Source organism: Chiloscyllium plagiosum, unplaced genomic scaffold (assembly GCF_037043375.1).
Source record: "Chiloscyllium plagiosum isolate Xiang-an unplaced genomic scaffold, Cpla_swu_hap1 HiC_scaffold_31, whole genome shotgun sequence".
NCBI classification, from domain to species: Eukaryota; Metazoa; Chordata; class Chondrichthyes; order Orectolobiformes; family Hemiscylliidae; genus Chiloscyllium; species Chiloscyllium plagiosum.
The window spans coordinates 42261239-42283163 of NW_028270169.1; the positions used below are offsets into that span (position 1 = coordinate 42261239).

The following is a 21925-nucleotide window of genomic DNA, read 5'->3' on the forward strand; positions in this document are numbered from 1 at the left end:
AGAGATTGTCTGGGGAAGGAGAGTTTAAGATACACCCCTGTGTAGAACACCAGGGAAAATGTGAGGAGAGAGATAGGGTGGGTGGTCAGTTATTTGGAGACAGTGCCTAGGCTCACATCGATGTCTAGGACAGTTCTCGGCAGCATTTCAGTAAGCCCGAATTCATTTTTGATTATTTTAAACAAAAGACACGGACAGCGTTGGAAACACCTCTTTGATGTAATGTTTCTGTCAGGATTTCAAGATCTCCTTTGGATAATTGATATTCGGATAATCAAGGTTCCTCTGTACTGTTAATTGACATCACTTAGCATGACTGGGTGGGTTCTGTGATCGTCCTTGGTGCACCTGAGCTAGAGAGGAAACGGTCATTGAGAATTCACATAGATGAGTTGATCTTTGTTAGGTACTGCTTGGTTGTAAGATTATGATTGGAGTTTGAGGCTACCAGGAAGGTTAAGCTCACTATTCAGGCTTGCAGTTGAAAATTAGTCATTTATGCTTCGCAGAATGAGTTGTAGCAATGAGACTGCTTTCTTTGGAGAAATCAGTGAAGGTAGTTTCCAAATAATTTTATTTGCATCAAGTTAAAAGTTTAGAAAATGTCTAAAGGGAATATTTCAATATAAAGTACTCCACTTATATTATTGTTAAATATATCAGATTTGTGAAGCATTTACATTTCTTCTAGCTATATGATAGTATAAGCCACGAGTATGATGATCTTTGTAGTCAGAAAGACTGTCCATGTTTTTCACATGTGCTTTAAAGAGCGAGAACATTTCCTAAAATGAGACTGGATATGAATCATTAAATTGCTTCATTTCATACTGAATCAATACATCAGTGTATCAATCATTGAATCTGCTTACAGAACAGCCTGGTTGCCTGTAGTCATACTATATAATGAATATATTATTTCTCCTTATTAATGTGTTGTAATTTAAAGAAAACTTTGTATCTGCTCTTTATTCTTTTGTGTTTAGTCACAGCTTGCCTTTGCAACATTTTGCTTGAAGATTTTACTGACACTGTAACCGCTTCTGGACTTCCCTTCCTAGCTTTGGCTCTGTTTATTTACAATCAGTAAGGATCAGACTTTTTTTGTTTCTAAACTTTCTTATTTTATAATTGTCTCTTCACTAACTTGCCACAGGTTGCTTCTGCCCTGGAGCTGTGGAAGTGTGCTATACGAGAGGCTCAGACCTTCTCTCGTATGCATGTACTACTCGGAATGTTGGATGCCTGTATCAAATGGGATATGTCAACTGAAAATGCCCGATGTAAAGTGTGTCGTAAGAAAGGTAAGCACATGATTCCATATGAACTGATTTTTAAAATTTGTTGTGTTAGAAGCCGGTCAGTAGAAAACATTATTAGATATATTTCAATGGACATTTTCACAAATATAGATTAAAAAGAAAATACACATCTGGTTAACTATTACTTGAAGCAAAAGTCCTAGCTTAAAAATGTGGTTTAAGAGTATTGATGACTTTAAGATTTTCAACTAGAAATATTTACCTCACTTCCTGTTGTCAGATGCCAGTATACTTCCTTTATGTTCTTGGCATTTTTGAGAGTTTTCAGAATGCCCAAAAACATTCTTTAGTCTTTCATGGGATGTGGGCTTTGTTGACTGGACCACCATTTGTTGCCCATCCCTGAATGCCCTTGAGAAAGTAGTGGTAAGTTGCTTGTGACTACTGTTCATCAAATGAATATGCACCAACAGTGCTGTTGAGAAGGGTGTTCTAGGATTTTGATCCAGTGGCAGTGAGGGAATGTCAATGTAGTTCCAAAATAAGATGAAATATAGTTCAGTGGGAACTTGCAATATTGATGTTTCATGCATTTGCTGTCCTTTCCAAGATGGTGTAGGTTGCGTATTGGTTTCGCAAATGTTGTTAAATCAGCTTAGGTGAGTTGCTGCAGTGCATGCAGATGCCACAGTACTTAGTGGTGAAGGAAGTGAATAGTTAAAGCGATGGATGATTTACAATCAAGCAGATGCATTGAACTGGTCTGTGTTCAGATTGTTGATGGTTGTTGGAGTTGCAATCATTCAAACGGATGGGAGAGCTTTTCATCACACTGTCACTTCTGTCTTGTAGATGGTGGACAGGCTTTGAGCAGTTGGGAGATATTACTCTCTACAAGGTCCCGAGCCAATTACATCTAATTTTGTAGCCATTTTATTTATATGGCTGGTCTAGATCAGCTGAAAATATGTTGCTGGAAAAGCAGAGTTGAGGGCCAATGAGGTGGAAAGCTGTGGGATGAGATTCCCAGGTGAGATGAGCTTAGTGATGGTCGTGGAATCAATAGTTTGATATTCAATAGTAGAATCATGGTCCAAGCTGGCACTCAGACTCTGTAAGGTAGAGATCAGTACGTCAGACAATAACACCACCTTTGTCGACAGGTTTGATTTAAAAATGGAGGTTGAATCTGAAAGTACAGAGTGCGATCAATCCTGGCGGAACTGCATTTTGTATGGTATGATCTGCCTGTTGTTAGGCCACTTCTGGAATACTGTGCAGTTCTGGTCCTGCTGCTACAGGAAGGATGTTGTGAAACCTGAAAGGATTCGGAAAAGATTTACAAGGATGTTGCTGGGTTGGAAGGTTTGAACTACAGGGAGAGGCTGAACAGGCTGGGGCTGTTTTCCCTGGAGTGTCAAAGGCTGAGGGGTGACCTTATAGAGGTTTATAAAATCATGAGGGGCATTGATAGAGTAAATAGATGAGGTCTTTTCTGTGGGTTGGGAGAGTGCAGAACTAGAGGGCATAGGTTTAAGGTGAGAGGGGAAATGTATAAAATGGATTTAAGGAGCAACTTTTTCACACAGAGAGCGGTGTGTGTAGGGAATGAGCTGCCAGAGAGGTTCGTACAATTACATTTAAAAGATATTTGAATAGGAAGGGTTTAGAAGGGTATGGGCCAAATGTTGGCAAATGAGATTAGATAATTCTGAACATTTGGTCGGCATGGACGAGTTGGACTGAAGGGTCTGTTTCCATGCTGTACATCTCTGATTCGAGTTTGCTAGGGTTCCTTCTTGTCATACTTAGACAAATGCAGCCTTAAATCTTGCCTCATCTCTAAAGTTCAGCTCTATTGACCATGTTTAAATAAGACTGTAATGGGGTCAGAGTGTGGTGGACCCAAACGCAACATCATTCAGCAGGTTATTGATGAGAAAATACTGTTTGGTTGCAATGTCAACAACCTTTCCATCACTTTAATAATCGCAAGTAGACTGAAAGTGGGTCATTAGCCTCATTTGATCTAGCGTACCTTTGCCCTTGGGTAGGACATACCTGAGCAATTTTCCACACTGTTGGATAGATTCCAATGTAGCTGTAGTGGAAGAGCTTGGCTAGGGGTGTGACTAGTTCTGACGCTCAAGTCTTCAATGTTACTGCTATAATGTTGTCAGGGCTCATAGTCTTTGCAGTATCCAGTGTCTTCAGCCATTTCTTTATGTGGCATGGAATGCCTATGATGCTGGGAACTACAGTAGGAGACCAAGATGTGTCATCCACTCAGCACTTCATGTCTTTATGCACTGATCTGTTAGAACTCCCACTTTTGAGGCTGGGATATTTGTGAAGCCGCTGCCTCCTATTGTTTAAATCACGAATTGTGGGCAATAAATATGGCAGGACTGTGGAGCTGGACTTTAGTCCATTACTTTGGGATTGCTTAGCTCTGTCTGTCATATGCTGATTTTGCTGTTTGAATGGCAAGCAATCCTATTGGTAGGTTTACCAAGTTGATCCTGTCTTGAACAATTTCTGAAACCGCTGTAAGTGAAGTATAATTGATAAACTCAGTTTAGTTCAATAAAGTATGATTCAGAAAGCAATGCACCATTACTATTTACTTATTCATCGCATGTTTGGAAATCTTGGTAAGGTTGATGAAGTAGTAGTATTGCTCATGCACTCCCCGGTAAAATGAAAATACAAAATGTGACTTGATTTCATCAGCTTTTTCCGTAATGAGGCTCAACTCTGAAAGTTAGTTTGGAACTGAAGAAAATAATTTTGTTCCTAGTGATTTTCTTTGAATGTGGCATATACTGGCCTGACCAAGATCAACGACTCATACTTTTATTTTTAATTCATGTTGTGATGTGTGCCTATAGCTTACAGCAACGACATCTGTGCTGCAGTGTTATTAATCTTTAAAAATAAACTGACCTAACTCTTAAGATCTGTATACAGAGGAACCTCGATTATCCAAACTTGATGGATGGGCACTATTTTGTTCAGATAATTGATTACTCAGTTAATCGATTCAATGCCTTTCCTCCGGGGCTTGGAGTTTTCTGTTAAGTCTGCTCCCTGTTCAACACACCGCATGGGAGCCCCCGCCCCCAAACCCTGTCTGCCCCTCCCTGCCCGCCCTCCAATTCCCTCCAACCCCGCCTCCAACCCAGTTTAACACTGCCCACCCCCAACCCTATCCAACACTGCCCCCCACCCTTCCCCACCACCCGCCCCTAATCCCATCCAGAACACCACACCCATCCGCACACCCCCAATCCCGTCCAGCACCGCCCCCGCCCACCCCCAGTCCTGTCCAAACACACCCCTGCCATCCCAACACCGCCCACCCCGTTGTCTCCCTCCCCCTCCGGGGCAGCCGGACTGGACACCAACATAAGACTGCTGCTGCCAAATACCACACACACACACGCACTACTTTTTACTGCAACATTTTGCAAGTTCCACCTTTGCCCTGTACAGGATAATATTAGAGAGAATATCTGGGGAATGGGGCTTTAGGGTTCACTCCTATGTAGAACTCCAGGGAAAGTGTGGGGAGGGGGAGAGAGGGCGGGAGGTCAGTCATTTGGAGATGGCACCTGGGCTCCCATCGATGTCCAGGACTGTGTTCAGCAGCATTTCGGTGAGCCAAGATTGTTTTCAATTATTGTAAACAAAAGACACAATCAGGGTTGAAACAGCTCTTTGATGTAATGTTTCTGTCAAGATCTCATTCAGATAATCCAATATTCGGATAATCATGGTTCCTCTATATACTTTTCGCTGCTTATAAGCCAGATGTGTTTGGCTGACTTTGTTTTCTTGCTGTCCAGGTGAAGATGACAAGCTGATCCTGTGTGATGAATGTAATAAGGCGTTCCACTTGTTCTGTTTGAGACCAGCCCTCTATGTGATACCAGATGGAGAATGGCTCTGTCCAGCGTGTCAGCCAGCCACAGCCAGACGTGGCACACGTGATAGGTAATCCTTCAACCAGCTTACCACTTCAGCGCCTGTTGACTTCTGAACTGTTATAACTTTGTTGCAAAAAGAATATGCTACTGCTGAAATGGATTCCAACCAATCAAACTGTCGAGAACTTTAAAAATAACTCTTACTTATGCATTCCGTTAACGTTTCAAGTTGTATTAGACTAGCTCCTCTTTTTTTTATTGAGTTATTTTGTATACAACTTCCCAGACAGCACTCCTGATCAATAAATTACTTCATTTATAAGCAGACCTATTTTAAAGCAGCTCAGTATTTGTAAATTAAGGTTGCTTGTTTGTTTATTTATTTACCTTCTGTCCTCAGTCTTACGTCCACCTCTGAGAGGCCCAGAGGCCCATAATAGACTAAGAGTTATGGTCTGGGCCTTTTTGAGAACATAGTGATCGTTGGATAGTCTAGCCAGCGAGTCTGCTGTTCAGTCAGCTTGGTAACTTGTGACAACATGCTAACAATGATTGTGTAAAATGATTCAGTATGTGGTTGGTGCTTACTCCTCACAGCACTTTAAAATTAGGTTTTATTGTTAACATCATTTCATAATTAGTGTGAAGACTTTTTTTTGTAATAATTCAAGACGTGCTGTTTTATTTGGGAGCAGGGAATTGCATTTTTCTTTTGCAGAAATTGAGTTGTTGCTTTCCATTCTTCCTTAATGGGTCGGAACAGAGGGAAATTGGAGAGTTTTTCTAAGAATTGGCAGAACAGAATTATAAGATGCAGCATCATGAAGTTACATTTATGTAATGCCTTTCATACAATTAATTGGCCCAATGTGATTCACACATACGTTTTAAAACAAAATATGGCACCAAGGCAAGCCACAAAAAAAAATTGAGCCAGATAACCAAAAGCCTGGTCAAAGAAAGACATTTGAAGGAGTGTCTGAATACAAAAGCTGGGAGGGTATTTCCAGAGTAATGGAAGGTGCAGCCACCAGTGGTGAAGCTGCTAAAAGCTGGAGTTGAGATCAAAATTAGAAGAGCACAGATATCTCTGAGTTGCAAGACTGGAGAAAATTAAAGCATTTGGGAGGGATGGGGACATAGAAATTTTTGAAAACAAAGGTAAGAATTTTAAAATCAAGATGTTGTTTGACTGGGAACTACTGTAGATCAGTAAACCCAGTGAGCGTAGGTGACTGGGACTTGGTACATAAATCTGTTCAAAACTACATTCACCAATTGAAATGTCTACTAGTTAGGAATGTTTACATATATGTAAAATCATGCTTTGAAGTAAAACATCATCACTGTTTTCACCACCTTCTTAGAAATTATGCTGAGGAGGAAGATGAAGGTAATGAGGATGAGGAGGATGAAGAAGAGGAAGTGGAGGAGGAGGACGAGGAAGAGGAGGACGAGGACTATGAGGAGCGTGGAGGTCCCAGACTCCGATGTAAGTTTTTGAACTTAACCATCCGCTGCTGGGAAATAATTTTAACCTAAGAATTTAAAATTTGGAGTGACCATCTATGTTTTATTTGGATCTGCTTCCCTCTTTGAGAATTCTATCTCTTCACTGCCTCCCTTAAATTACTTTTGTTTAAGCTGTTTGCAAAACTTTGCCCTGCCCATGCCCTGTGCTAAGTTTAATTTTAAAATATTAATTTAGTTCTCTTGCTCGTGCTGCCATGTTGCCATAATGAATAGAATGATATAAGTAGTGTGGAGTTAACCGGAAAATGCTTAAAATTAAATTAATTTGGTATTGCATGTACAGCTCAAGAATGTTCCATACCTTATTCAGCTTTGCTAATCTGAAATGTCAACAATAGAGCTACAAATTGCCTGTGCTGCTTTGCCCTAAGGAAGTGAAAGATCAACCAAACTTCCAAGTCTTAATTATTGTCCAATGACTGTGGATTTTAATTCATATAGTCTCATGTAATGCTGTTTATTTGTTCAGGGATAGGTACTTTGTGGTTGGGAAGAGCCTGTGAGATTATTTGAGCATGAATCTGCATCTTTGTAGGGAAAAAATTGTTGCAGAGTTTTATGAAAAAATTTACACTTTCCACTTTCATAAAATGAACTTCATTGAATCCTGCAATCTAAATTTCAGCATTGTGATGAGAAATTTGGTGCTGTAAAAGAGTTGTTAGTATCCAGCTTTAACTTTAAACAAAAGTTTTGTCTTTGGATTGGAATGCCACTTGAGTCGTAAAGCATGAAGCATATTGTCAGTAGAGTGATTGCATATAATTCTTGCTGTTTAAAGCGAGGCCCAGGAAAGCTGCCAAAGGAAAACCAGGCGCTCAGGGCCGTCCTCCTAGGCAGGCCAAACAGCTGGGGAGGAAAAAGGCCCTACACGGTCACAGCAGGAACACTCGACACAAGACATCACCTGTCAATGGCGTGGACATTGATGAGCTGGTAAGTACAGAGTGTCAAAATTTCAGGACTGGCAAAAAGAGAGTTGTAAAATGAACAGGTGTTTGTCTGCAAGCTTCTTAATCTTCTATTGTGTATTGCAATCTGGACTCAAGGTAACAAATATTCAGCTCCATGGAGACAGTCTGAACTAGTTTACAGCTTCTTGACCAATGTCTCAAGGAAAACATCAATAATTTCTATTTTGAAAAAATATGTATTTTCTACTTTGTCAGACAAATGAAAGTTCAGTTGGTGCTGTTATTCAGAATTGTGTTCTAGCTAAATCATGCTTATGTAAGTTTCAATTACTTGTTAGCCATGAAGTGGCATCATTTGAGAAAGGAGAAGAGAAAAGGATTGTAGATTCTGACGATGGACAAATGTTACTAGCCCTAAGATCTGATTGTTTAAGTCAGCACTTGCAGTAGAAGAGGTGATTATACACTAAAATACCTGATATTGGGAATATAATTTTTCAAGACTAATATTTTTAGGTCAGTGGAACAGTACAAAACGTGTGCAGCATTTCATACTCAAGTATTTGTGCCCCTTCTCACCAACTGCTCTTTGCAATCCTACATGACTTGAGTTACTGATCTAAACAAGCTTGCTAAATCTCCAACTATGCTGATTTTGTTGGCATTGGTGGATATCAACTCAGTCAGCCTGAATTAGGTAGGTGAGAATTGCCTTTGATTAACACCTTGGAATAGCAATATCATCCAGCAAGTGTGTTCTCATAATCTGGGGACTAGGTAAATAACAATGAGTTCTGTGGGATGAGGTTTACATGTTCAAAAAGGCAACCCAAATTGTGAACGAGTTCTTTCTGGAGTCCGTTCACAAGTTGCAGCACAATGCAGGACATTAGAAAGCAGCTGCTCACAAGTATAGGAAATGTACATTTGATGGATCTTCAGATTTTAAAACCATGTGTGGGATGGTGTTCGTGAGTCAGATGTTCGTAAATTGGGGACCCGCAACTGTCAGGAAACCTTTACCAGACACAAATCAACCTCTTCAAAAGGGTTCAGGCAGGTAAGATGACTAAGGGAGAAAATGAATAAAGCCATGTGTGTGAATTTGAATTTCATCAGATAAATATTATTTACTATGGAGAATGCATTGATTTACTTCACCAGTTTTATACAGTAGAAATTAATCCAACTTAAGTTGTATGTGGATAGACTATGCTTCCAAATAGCAATGACACCCAAGGTGAATCAATTTCAGTTTGTGTTATGATTTGTAGATTTTTGCAGAAACTGTGTTTCACTGGGTTTTGGATCTTTAGGATAGAGTAATCACGACCAATCTATATTTGCTAGGCCTAGGAGTACAATGCACATGCTTTAAGACAGCAAATTGGATGAAGGATAGTTGAGAGAACTATATAGAACATATCCAAATCAGTAATGTCCAGCAAATTGTAGGAATTACGTTCACCTCAGTGGCGTATTATTGATAGGAGAAGGATGAAAAGTGGTGCAGGCTTCCAGAACCTAATTCAAGTTCCATGGTGGAATCCTCATTGTCATCACAACCATAAAATTGTCTTCCAATTGCAGATAACACCAGCTTAAATTTTCATATGAAATATGTTTTTAACAAAAGTGATATATTTCCCAGTCATTCAGAGACAGCATTGTTATTGCATTACCAGAATTGGATGTGGGAATATGGCAATATATTCTCAGACACTGGTTTCTCTTACTCTCTTGAGGTGCTTTAAAATTGTTAACAACTTAAAGCTCCTAAAAATAGGAAGATCAGTCATTTCAAATGTTCTGATGTGATGAAGGCAGGTGTTCTAAAAGAAATCTAATGTGTTTGCCTTCGAGAGCAAAGAGAATACACACTGAAACCTAAAATGCAAGCTCTCATTTGGAGTGAAATCGTGAAGTGACAAATTATTGTAGATTTCCTCCTCTTTCCCAAAAAGTAATAATCAAGCTGTGTTATTATGGGAAGTTTATTTTTATTTCAGTTATGCATGTTGATGCATTATTTCCCACTCTCTTCGATTTTGTTTTGTTAAAAAATATTTCCAAGAGTTCCTTGTTGGTGTTACACCCCTTAACAAGTGTAGCAATATTTTTTCTACACACTGGTGAGGGCTATAAAACTATGACAAGCTGAATATACTGCCTTCCTGGTCAGTGACTTTTTAAAATAACAATATTTCCAGCATTAACAAGCTAGTAACCAGCCCAGTGTGTGTGTAGCATAAGCACCAGTTGTACTCATGTCCAGCAAATAAAATCAGCCAAATCGCTCTTTCCAAGTAATTAATTTAAAAAGAGAAAACTTTGCAGAAAATGGAGTTTAAAAAGTATCTGCATTGTATTCATGATCATAGCAGAGAGTGTTTTACAGCCAGTATTTCTGTACTAAATCACTGTAGAGATATGGCAGTCTATTTGTGCAGAGCTAATGCCTACAAACAGGAATATAATGACCAAAATATCTGTTGTTTTGATATCGATTGAAAGATAAATAATGACCTGGACTCTGGGAATGTTTTCTTTGCTATTGGTGAAAATAGTGCCACAAAATCTTTTCTATAGCCAAAGAAGCAAGCAGAGCCCAGATTTAAGATCTCACCTGAAAGATGGTACTCCTGACAGTGCAGCATTTCTTCAGTAATGCACAGGATTGTCAGCTGTGATTTTGGTGCTGAAGAATTGGAGTGGCGAGCTGATAATACTACCTTTTGACCTGGAATTGACTTTGTGGCAGACTTTTTTTTCATTCATGAGATGTGGATGTTGCTGGCTAGCCCATCATTTCCTGCCCACCCCACTTGCTCTTGAGAAAGTGGTAATGAACTGCCTTCACAAATTTTGATAGACTTCATTTTGATGTATCCCAATGCCTTTTGGGAGAGAATTCCAGGCTATTGATTCATTAACACCAAAGGGACAATAATATAGCTCCAAGTCCGGGTAATGAATGGCTTGAAGAGAAATTTGCAGGTGGTGGTGTTCCCATTTGTCTGCTGCCCGTGACCTTTGAGAGTGTGGTTGTAAGTTTGGAAGATGCTGTTGAAGGAGCCTTGCTGAACTTCTACAGTAGAGTGGATTCTGGGTAATCTAAGATGAAGAACTGTAAAAAAAATTGTGGCTGTAAGAGCTACTCTTTTTTTTTAGGTGTTTCAGATGTTGGAGGTGATTTCCTCTAATTCCAGGAGCAGCAATTACTGTTTTATATGCTCTTGCATTGTTTTGAAACTTTGGGCAAAAAAAGAACAAACAACAGCACTTTAGAAGTCAGAAAGAGAGACAGAGACATCACAGTCAGAGAAAGTAACCTACACTGCTGTCTGTCACAGCAGTGAATCTGCACAGTTACTGCCTGTGCTGTTTGAGTTCAAATATCTCTGGACATTGGAGTGCGCCTAAGAAAAACAGTGAAATTCATAGCTAATCTTGGAGCAACATGTGTGGGAGAGCTCACAGCACAGGAGGTTAAGTGCATAGTCTTTCAGTGTAACCTTGCTATAAATTTACAATAGTGAGTAGAGTGGGTTCTTTTTTGATTATATGTTTTATTGAGATCTGTCTCTTGATAAATTTAAAAATATAAAACATAGGTCAAAGTTATTTTTAGAGCAATAAGACTGCTATTTTCCAGGTCTGCAGGTTGTTAAGGAGCAAAGATGGCCTTTAATACAAGTGATGTGCTCTTCCAGTCAGTTGTGTGAGATTAGGGAGAGTTTCCATGTACTGATGATAATGTCTGCAGGAAGTGTCTTTGGTTGTGAATCCAAGCAGATCGCATGGATCGGTTGGAGTGGCAGTTAGAAGCAATGAGGGGTTTACAGGAACTAGGGGGTGTATTGGATGGAATTATAGGAAGGGGAAAAAACCACAGATACAGTCAGGTAGATGGGTACCTCCAGGAAGGGGAGGCAGATAGTGCAAGAGTCTCCAGTTGCTAATTCCATCTCAAACAAGTATGCTGTTTTGCAAAATGTAGACGGTGATGGACTCTCCAGTGAACGTAGCACGAACAGCCAAGTTTCTGATAGCGAGACTGGCTCTCATATTATGAGGGATATGTCCAGTTCCAGGCTCTCAATTGTGTTAGGGAAGTGTCTAGTCAGAGGCACAGACAGACGTTTCTGCTGCCAGCAGTGAGAATTCAGAATGGTGAATTGCCTCCTTGGTGCCAGGCTCAAGGTTATCTTGGAGAGAGTGCAGAATATTCTCAAAGGAGAGAGGGACCAGCAAGAGGTAGTTGTGCACATTGAAATTAATGACATAGGAAGGGGGAAGGATGAAATTCTGAAGGGAGAATATGGAAAGTTAGGCAGGAATTTAAAAAGGAGGTCCTCACGAGTAGTAATATTTGGATTGCTCCCAGTATTATGAGCTAGTGAAAGTAGGAATAAAAGGATAGAGCAGATGAATGCATGGCTGAAGAGCTGGTGCAGGGGGAGGGGTTCACATTTTTAGATCATTGGAATCTCTTCTGGAGTACAAGAAGGATGGATTGCACCTGAATTGGAAGGGAACTAATATATTGGCAGGGAGATTTGCTAGAACTGCTTGGGAGGATTTAAAATAGTGGGGTGGAGGCATGGTGTGGGGCAGGGGAGGGGGCGTTGGGGGGCATGGGGAGTGAGACTCGGAAATAATGAGGAAAGAGATCAGGACAGTTGATAAAAGGAGCAAGTCAAGCAGGAACAAAGCAGAGAACGAGGTAGGACTGATAAATTAAACAGCATTTATTTCAATGCTAGAAGCTTAGCAGGGAAGGGAGGTGAACTCAGGGCATGGTTAGGAACATGGGACTGGGATATCATAGCAATTACAGAAACATGGCTCAGGGATGTACAGGACTGGCAGCTTAATGTTCCAGGATACACATGCTGTAGGAAGGATAGAAAAGGGGGCAAGAGAAGAGGGGGAGTGGCGTTTTTGATAAGGGATAATATGATAGAAGGCATTTGGTGTTAGGGACAATATTCCTGGAAATACATCCAGGGAAGTTATTTGGGTGGGAGATTTGGATACAGAACTGGCTTGATGGTGGAAGACAGAGGGTGGTGATGAAGGATTGCCTTTCAGACTGGAGGCCTGTGACCAGAAGTGTGCCACATCGTTCGGTGCTAGGTTTACTACTTTTCTTAGGGCAAGACTTACACATTTAATGGCAAGGTCCTGGGGAGTGCAGGTTCATAATTCCTTGAATGTAGAGTCGCAGGTAGATATGATAGTGAAGAAGGCATTTGGTGTGCTTTGCTTTATTGGTCAGAGTATTGAGGAAAAGGAGTTGGGAGGTCATGTTGTGGCTTTACAAGACATTGGATAGGCCAGTCTTGGTATACTATGTGTAATTCTCACCTCCCTCCTATCGAAGGGTGTTGTGAAACATGAAAGGGTTCAGAAACGATTTACAAGGATGTTGCCAGGGTTGGAAGATTTGAGCCAAAGGGAGAGGCTGAATAGGCTGGGGCTGTTTTCCCTGGAGCATCAGAGGCTGAGGGGTAACCTTGAAGTGGTTTATAAAATCATGAGGGGCATGGATAGGGTAAATAGACAAAGTATTTTCCCCGGGTTGGGGGAGTCAAGAACTAGAGAACGTAGATTTATGGTGAGAGGAGAAAAATTTAAAAGAGACCTATAGGGCAACTTTTTCACACGGGGTGGTGAGTGTATGGAATGAGCTGCCAGTGGAAGTGGTGGAAGCTGGAGCAATTCAACATTTAAAAGGCATCTGGATAGGTATACGAATAGGAAGGTTTTCGAGGGATATGGTCCAAGTGTTGGCAAACGGGACCAGGTTAGTTTAGGGTACCTATTTGGCAATGACGAGTTGGACTGAAAGACCTGTTTCTGTACTGTACATCTCTATGACTCTATGTAAGTAGTATGCATTGCTGGCACTGAGTATTGTTTTTGGAGGGAGTGGGTGTGGTGCCAATCAGGTGGGATACTTTTCCCTGAATGGTGTCAAGCTTTTTGAGTGTTGTTGGAGCTGCATTCATCCAAGCAAGTGGGGAATATTCCATTACTGTCCTGCCTTGTGCTTTGTGGAGTCAGAAGGAGGTTTACTCACTGCAGCTTTCTAGCCTCTGACCTGCTGTTGTAGCTACAGTATTTATCCAGTTCAATTTCTGGTCAACAGTAACCCCCAGGATGTTGATAGTGAGTGATTCAGTGATGGAAATGCTGTTGAATATCAGAAGGTGATGATTGTGCCTGGTACTTTTTTTTGGAATGAATATTACTTGCTACTTATCAGCCCAAACATGCTGCATTTGGATGTGGATTGCTCCAGTGTTGAACAAGTCTGTCCCCAATAGGACAGGCATAGAATTTCCAGTTCCCTGGCTTCATCCCATCACTGGATCATCCTTCAAAGGCAGAATATGGAAGGAACAGTTTAAATAGTTAGTTGACCCCATTTATGGCATATCATGTGGAGCTGACTAGAATTTTCCGATTAGTTTCCGTGTTCCCAGAAACATGTAGAGTAAGAGCTATTGCTTGAAGGTGGGAAACTGGATTGCTTTTCCAGGCAATCTTAAAAGCCACCCTGCCTTAATTCAGCTGTCACCATAAAATGTTACTTAATAGGAGCAAATTACTGTAGATGTTGGAATCTGTACTGAAAATAACAAATGCTGGCTATCACAGGCAGCATCTGTGGAGAGAAAGCAACCTAACTTTTTGAGTCTAGATGACTCTTTGTATTTCTTCCACAATGATGGTACAGTTGCAAAGGACTTTGTTAACCAAAGTTTTAGAAGTAGAAAGTAACTCTGCCTTGCTTAATTTTGAAAAATCAGTTTTTGCTTCTCTAGCGCTGATGGACCTTCCACTGAACCTCTGGTTTGAGAATCCTCTTCGATCCTTAATTAGATGTCAAGTTCACCTCTTCCCAATGGCCAATTTGCAAAAAAATCACAGCTGGTTATCTATTCCCTGTACATTGTAGGAATTTGAGCCTGGTAGTGTGAAGCCTGTGGGGAAAATCCTGCAGTCCGTGTGGTCAATGTAAAGTGGCTCTGTTAGTTTCAGAAATCTTATCTACAGACTTTACCTGAGTACATCTATAGAGAAACTTTGTAGCTAGTTCTTTTAAGATTCTTATGAGGCAGCTGTATACTTTGGAGTTTTCTTCCCGTTTAGATAGGCTAATTGATCTCAATAGCTGCTTACATTTGTGTTTATCTGTATCTCTGTTCCTTTGCACAGGCCTTCTACAAGTTTTGCCTTTCCCACCTACTCTTTATATATATTTCTTAATGCTTCACATTTTGTGTCTGTCTCTAGCTCTCCATATGGTATTATGGAGGCCAAAAGTATGTTTCCAGGCTCTATGGTTCTTCACTTGGATGAGAAAAAGTCTCCTGAACCCTTTCCTGAAAAATATAATAACCACTGCAATATGTATTAAGTTATAGGCATGCCAGTCATCAGGAGTCCTAATTTTTATTTTTGTTAAGTCGTGAGCTTTGCTACGAGTGTTGTGAGGTAATTCAACTGATATCCATTCTATCTCTGTTCTGCATCCCATACCTGCGCTGTATCCTCCTTAAACGAGCTTATACAACTAAATGATTCAAATGTGAACTGTAATTATGGAGTGTCAGTCACTGACTGCAGAACACACAGGCAAAAGAAAAACATGAGGGAATCTGGTCTTCCAGGGACTTGGAAATGGTCAGGCTTTAAAGCATGGGGGAAAAGGAGCCAACAAGCAGAATACTAGGCATCTGGCAAGGTACATGTTGTACCTGAACCCTACCAGGCATGTGCTTGACAGCAACCAGTAAAAAGTACCAGCGATCAGATTGGTAGATATCTATTATCCACAAATCATTCAGATCCCAGAGAATGGATATTCAGTTGTGGATGATTTAACAGCATTGAGGATTATTGTTCTCTGTACTCTTCCCCTACCCGGCCTCCTAAAAATGTGCCTTCTGACCCAGGGTCATGAAATTCTTGCTTTTGAGAAATTGACATTGGCATTTCAGCTATGCTGGTGGATCTTTTCTTCTTCTCCGACTTGGAGTTGATCAAGCAAGAGACGTCAGGAAATTATTCTGGGCTGGACAAAGGGAGCAAGAAATCAGCAGATGATTTGTGACATATCTCAACAGAAATGTTCTTGAACCCTTACGCTTTGTGAATTATTGAGAAATGATTCATGGGTTATTAAAAGGGTTTAAAATAGGACTCAATGTATCTGTAGGCTGGGAGGTCCAATTAGTATCAGAATCCCAATAATGTAGCTGCAGGCTCAGACTGTTTGTACTGTTGACAGTTGTTGGTGGCCTGCTGGGGTTGGTGAGAGTCGCAGTACTCAGACAGCTGTCCTGTTGTACTTCAGCCAAACAGAAGTGGGGTTGTCTTTCATGGGCAGCAATTATCAGGAGACCAAATAAACAGTATCTACAGCCCCAACCCAATAATCCAACCTCATTTATCACAGTCAGATTCTGGAGGATAAACCAGTGCAGAGTGCATTGGAGATGTATGTGTTTCTGTACTGACGTCTCTCGTGCACTTGTGATTAAGGAGTCTGTGTAAGATAAAGCATGTTATTCCTTTACTAGAATTGCATTAAGATGTAATGGACCTGTCAGGTTCTATCTGTATTTAAACTGTGGAAGTCAAGCTTTATCTTCATATATACTTATAAGCATTTGAAGCTGGTCTGTTAATTTCAGTTCATCTCCGATCATAGTCCTGGTAAAGTACTGAAAGCAACATCACACCGGTTCGTTGCACCTTACCGGGCTGGTGAGCTGTAAATCAAGCACTGCTATTCCCAGAATCAGTACATAAGTTAAAAGTTTTAAAAATAGCCAGAATTTCCCCAATTTATCTATCTTTTAGATCCAGGTTGACCGAAAACATAACAAGAGTTACTAAACAAGAGTTACTATTTATTATAAATGAATAGATTCTAATTATAGATAATCAATATGAACACTCAACATACAACTCTACTAGTTAAAACTCGTAAGCACCTAAAAACTCCTCTACACACAGATATAGACCTAAAAAAATGGTGCTATGGATAAAAGGAAAGACTGGGAAGACAGTTCAGCAATCTCGTCCACAGGGATTCTCAGCCCCCTTGGCCCACAAGCCTCATTCGTGATAAATGGCTTATGCCCAAATCATTGATTCTCCTACTCCTCAGGATGCAGCCTAACTGGCTGTGCTTTTCCAGTACCACACTCTCAGCACTACCAATAAAGGCAAGCGTACCAAGCATTATCTTGTCTATCTGTGACTCCACTTTTAAGGAATTATGAACTTGCACCCCAACGTCTCTTTGTTAGGCAGCACTCTCCAGGACCTTACCATTCAGTGTATAGGTCCTGCCTTGATTTGCCCTACCTCCCATTTGTTTAGATTAAACTCCATCTGCCCATCTGATCAAGATCCTGTTGTGCTCTGAGGTAACCTCCTTCACTGTCCACTACACCACCAATTTTGGTGTCATCTGCAAACTTACTAACTATACCTCCTTTACTCACATTCAAATTCCAACTAAATAGTATATTTCCTTGACTCCAGGACAGCTTCGTCCTCCAGAACTGTAATATTTTACTGAAACAAGACTGTTCTTTCCTTATTTTTCCAGAACACTATGTATCAGGAATGTAAATAACTATTTCTGCCTTTCTCTTGAACCACATTGATTTATCACCACATCAAATGTCCAGATGTCTGTTTGCATCATGATGATCTTATATATTAGGATTTGTGCTGAATTTATGCACCTGCAAACCTGAATTAAATCTTACTGTATTCCCTTTTGCTCTGATCTTCTGTAGTGCTTTACCATTCCTTACCCTTATGCTATCTGTCTGCCCAAATGCATTCTATTCCTTTGTTTCTTCTTTCTAAAACCACATCCCTTTTGCAAATTAATTTAACTTCTCTTCTGCAATATCTGACCATTTCCTCTTTTGTATCTCATCTTTCTCTGAGGTTATTTACTGCCTTGAAGTTCTGTCCCTTTTCAAAAGCCAATTCAAATCACTTTTTAGTCAAACATTTTAACCCCACCCAAGATTAACATAGGAGCTAGGAGCAGGAATAGGCCATCTGGCCCTTCGAGCCTGCTCCGCCATTCAGTAAGATCATGGCTTATCTTTTCATGCACTCAGGTCCACTTATGTGCCCCCTCACTATAACCCTTAATTCCTTGATGTTCAAAAAATTATCTATCTTAGGTATAAAAACATTTACTGAGGAAATCTCAACTACTTCACTGGGCAGGGAATTCCATAAATTCACAACTCTCTGGGTAAAGAAGTTTCTTCTCAATTCAGTCCTAAATTTGCTCCCCCTAATTTTGAGGCTATGCCCACTTGTCCTAGTTTCACCTGCCAGTGGAAACATCCTCTCTACTTCTATCTTACCTGTTCTCTTCATATTTTTATGTTTCAAAACGATCTCTCTCTCTCACACACAAACACAAACACACACACACACACACACACAATTCCTCTAAATTCCAATGAATATAATCCCAGTCTACTCAGTCTCTCCTCATAAGCCAACCCCCTCAACTCTGAAATCAACCTAGTGAACCCCCTTTGCACCCCCTCTAGTACCAGTACATCCTTTCTCAAGTAAGGGGACCATAACTGCATGCAGTACTCCAGGTGTGACCTCACCAGCACTGTGTACAGCTGCAACATAACCTCTCTGCTTTTAAATTCAATCCCTTTAGCAATGAAGGACAAAATTCTATTTCCCTTCCTAATCACCTGCTGCACTTGCAGACCACTTGTGATTCATGCACGGGTACCTCCAAGTCCCTCTGCACAGCAGCATGCTGCAATGTTTAACCATTCAAGTAATAGTCCTGTTTACTGTTATTCCTACCAAAATGGATGAGTTCACATTTATTAACATTGTATTCAATCTGCTACATCTTTGCCCACTCACTTAAACAATCTATGCCCCTTTGCAAAGTTTCAGTCCTCTGCACACTTTGCTGTACCACTCATCTTAGTGTCACCCGCAAACTTTGACACACTACACGTGATCCCCAACACCAAATCGTCTATGTAAATTGTGAATAATTGCGATCCCAATACTGATCTCTGAGGCACACCACAACTCACTGATTGCCAACCAGAAAAGCACTCATTTATCCACACTCTTTGCTTCCTGTTGGTTAACCAATCCTCTAAACATGTCAGTACATGCCTGTAGTGCCTTTCATCTTTATCTTATGCGGCAGCCGTTTATGCAGCACCTTGTTGAATGCCTTTTTGGAAATCCAGTTACCTCACATCTATTGGGTCCCTGTTGTCCACTGTGCTCATATTGTCTTCATAGAATTCCAGTAGATGAATTAAACATGACCTGCCCTTTATGAACCCATGCTGTGTCCGCCCAACGGGACAATTTCGATTTAGATGCTTTGTTATTTCTTCCTTGATAATAGGTTCAAGCATTTTGCCCACTACAGAAGTTAAGGCAACCGGTCTGTAATTCCCCATCTTTTGTCTACCTCCCTTTTTAAAGACTGGTGTCATAGGTGTTGTTTTCCAATCTGCTGGAACTGCCACAAAGTTCAGTGAATTTTGGAAAATTACTACAAGTGCATTTGCTATTTCTCCCGCCATCTGTTTTAGCACTCTGGATGCATTCCATCAGTGCCAGGAAACTTCTCTACCTTTAGCTCCATTAGCTTGCCCAACGCTATCTCTTTCGTGATAATGATTGTTTCCAGGCCCACACCTACTTTTGTCTCGTTGTCGATTGCTGGTATGCTATTTGTGTCCTCCACTGTGAAGACCAACACAAAATACCTGTTCAGTGCCTCATCCATTTTCTCAATATCCCATTATTAAATCCTCCTCCTTATCCTCTAAAGGTCCATAGAATCATAGAGATGTACAGCATGGAAACAGACCCTTCAATCCAACTCATCCATGCTGACCAGATATCCAAAATTAATCTAGGTCAATTTGCTAGCACTTGGCCCATATCCCTCTAAACCCTTCCTATTCAGTAATTATCCATCTGCCGTTTAAATATTATAATTGTATCAGCCTCCGCTGCTTCCTGTGGCAGTTCATTCCATAATGTTTACTTTAGCCACTCTTTTCGTTTTATATTTATGCAAACTTTTGCTATCTGTCCTTATATTCTGAGCTAGTTTATTCTCATAATCTATTTTACTTTTCTTTATCGCTTTTTTGTGGCTTTCTATTGACCTTCGAAGCTTTCCCAATCTTCTAGTTTCCTGCTGCTCTTGGCCACTTGTATGCTTTCTTTTTCAATTTGATAGCCTCCCTTATTTCCTTAGACACATGGCAGATTACCTCCTTTCAGACTGTCCTTCCTTTTCACTGGTATATACTTTTGCTGAGCAGTCCAAAAAAATTACTTTGAAAGTCCTCCACTTCATCAGCTATCCCACCATAAAGTTTTTGCTTCCAGTCTAGCAAACTCATTCCTCATCCTATTGTTGTCTCCGATAATACACAGGTGTTAATCCACCAGCCTAACTTGGTTATGATTCCTGCCTTATTCACGCCATACAGTCATAGAGATGTACAGCACGGAAACAGACACTTTGGTCCAACTCGTGCCAATCAGATATCCCAACTCAATCTAGTCCCACCTGCCAGCACCCGGCCCATGTCCCTCCAAACCCTTCCTATTAATATATCCATCCAGATGCCTTTTAAATGTTGCAATTGTACCAGCCTCCACCACTTCCTCTGGCAGCTCATTCCGTACACGCACCATCCTCTGCGTGAAAAAGTTGCCTCTTAGGTCTCTTTTATATTTTTCCTCTCTCATCCTAACCCTATGCCCTCAAGTTCTGGACATAAAGTAATGGACCCAGGCCTCCAGTCTAAAAAGCAACCCTCCAACATCACCCTCTGTCTTCTACCTTCGAGCTAGTTCTGTATCCAGAAGGCTAGATCTAATGGAATACCGGGAGAACTAACCTTGCTAACCAGTCTTCAATGGGGAACATTGTCAAACGCCTTACTGAAGTACATATAGATCAGATCTATCACTCTGCTCTTATCAATCCTCTTTGTTACTTCAGAAAACTCAATCCAGTTTGAGAGAAATGATTTACTACGCACAAGTCATGTTGACTATCCCTAAGCATTTCTTGCCTTTCCAAATACATGTACCCTCCAGATTCCCTCCAACACGTCTGGCTCACTGGTCTATATTTCCCTGGCTTGTCCTTACCACCTTTCCTAAATAGTGGCACCACGTTAACCAACCTCCAGTCTTCCGGCACCTCACCTGTGACTATTGATGATACAAATATCTCAGCAAGGGGCCCAGCAATCACTTCCCAATCTTCCCACAGAGTTTTAGGGTACATCTGATCAAGTCCTGGGGATTTATACACTTTATGCGTTTCAATACATCAAGCACTTGCTCCTCTGTAATTTGGACATTTTTCAAGATGTCACCATCTATTTCCCTACATTCTATATCTTCCATGTCCTTTTCCACAGTAAACAATGATGCAACATACTCGTTTAGTATCTCCCCATTGCCTGTGGCTCCACACAAAGGCCTTGCTGATCTTTGACGGGCCCTATTCTCTCCCTAGTTACCCTTTGTCCTTAATGTATTTGTAAAAACCCTTTAGATTCTCCTTAACCCTATTTGCCAAAGCTATCTCATGTCCCCTTTTGCCCTCCTGATTTCCCTCTTAAGTATACTCCTACTGCCTTTATATTCTGCTAAGGATTCACTCGATCTATCCTGTCTATACCTGACATATGTTTCCTTCTTTTCTTAACCAAACCCTCAATTTCTTTAGTCATCCAGCATTCCCGACACATACCAGCCTTTTCTTTCACCCTAACAGGAATATAATGTCTGTGGACTCTTGTTATTTAATTTCTGAAGGCTTTTCATTTTCCAGCCATCCCATTACCTGCGAATATCTGCCCCCAATCAGCTTTCGTTAGTTCTTGCCTAATACCGTCAAAATTGGCCTTTCTCCAATTTAGAACTTCAACTTTTAGATTAGGTCTATCTTTTTCCATCACTATTTTTAAAACTAATAGAATTATGGTCGCTGGTCCCAAAGTGCTCCCCCACTGAAACCTCAGTCACCTGTCCTGCCTTATTTCCCAAGAGTAGGTCAAGTTTTGCACCTTCTCTTTAAGGTACATCCACATACTGAATCAAAAGTTTTCTTGTACACACTGAACAAATACCACTCCATCTAAACTCAACAGTATGGCAGTCTCAGTCTATGTTTGGAAAGTTAAAATCCCCTACCATA

General features: G+C 40.7%; 1 protein-coding gene across 3 annotated transcripts in view; it reads left to right on the plus strand.

Annotated features, from left to right (window-relative positions):
• The window catches only part of baz1b (bromodomain adjacent to zinc finger domain, 1B), a 96326-nt gene that overhangs the window by 63409 nt on the left and 10992 nt on the right, over positions 1 to 21925 (plus strand). For all 3 annotated transcript variants that reach the window (XM_043718704.2, XM_043718706.2, XM_043718707.2), the window contains 4 exons: positions 1157 to 1304; positions 5111 to 5258; positions 6559 to 6683; positions 7506 to 7660. In XM_043718704.2, the coding sequence (XP_043574639.2) occupies positions 1157 to 1304; positions 5111 to 5258; positions 6559 to 6683; positions 7506 to 7660 (576 nt within the window). The remainder of the gene's footprint in view (positions 1 to 1156; positions 1305 to 5110; positions 5259 to 6558; positions 6684 to 7505; positions 7661 to 21925) is intronic.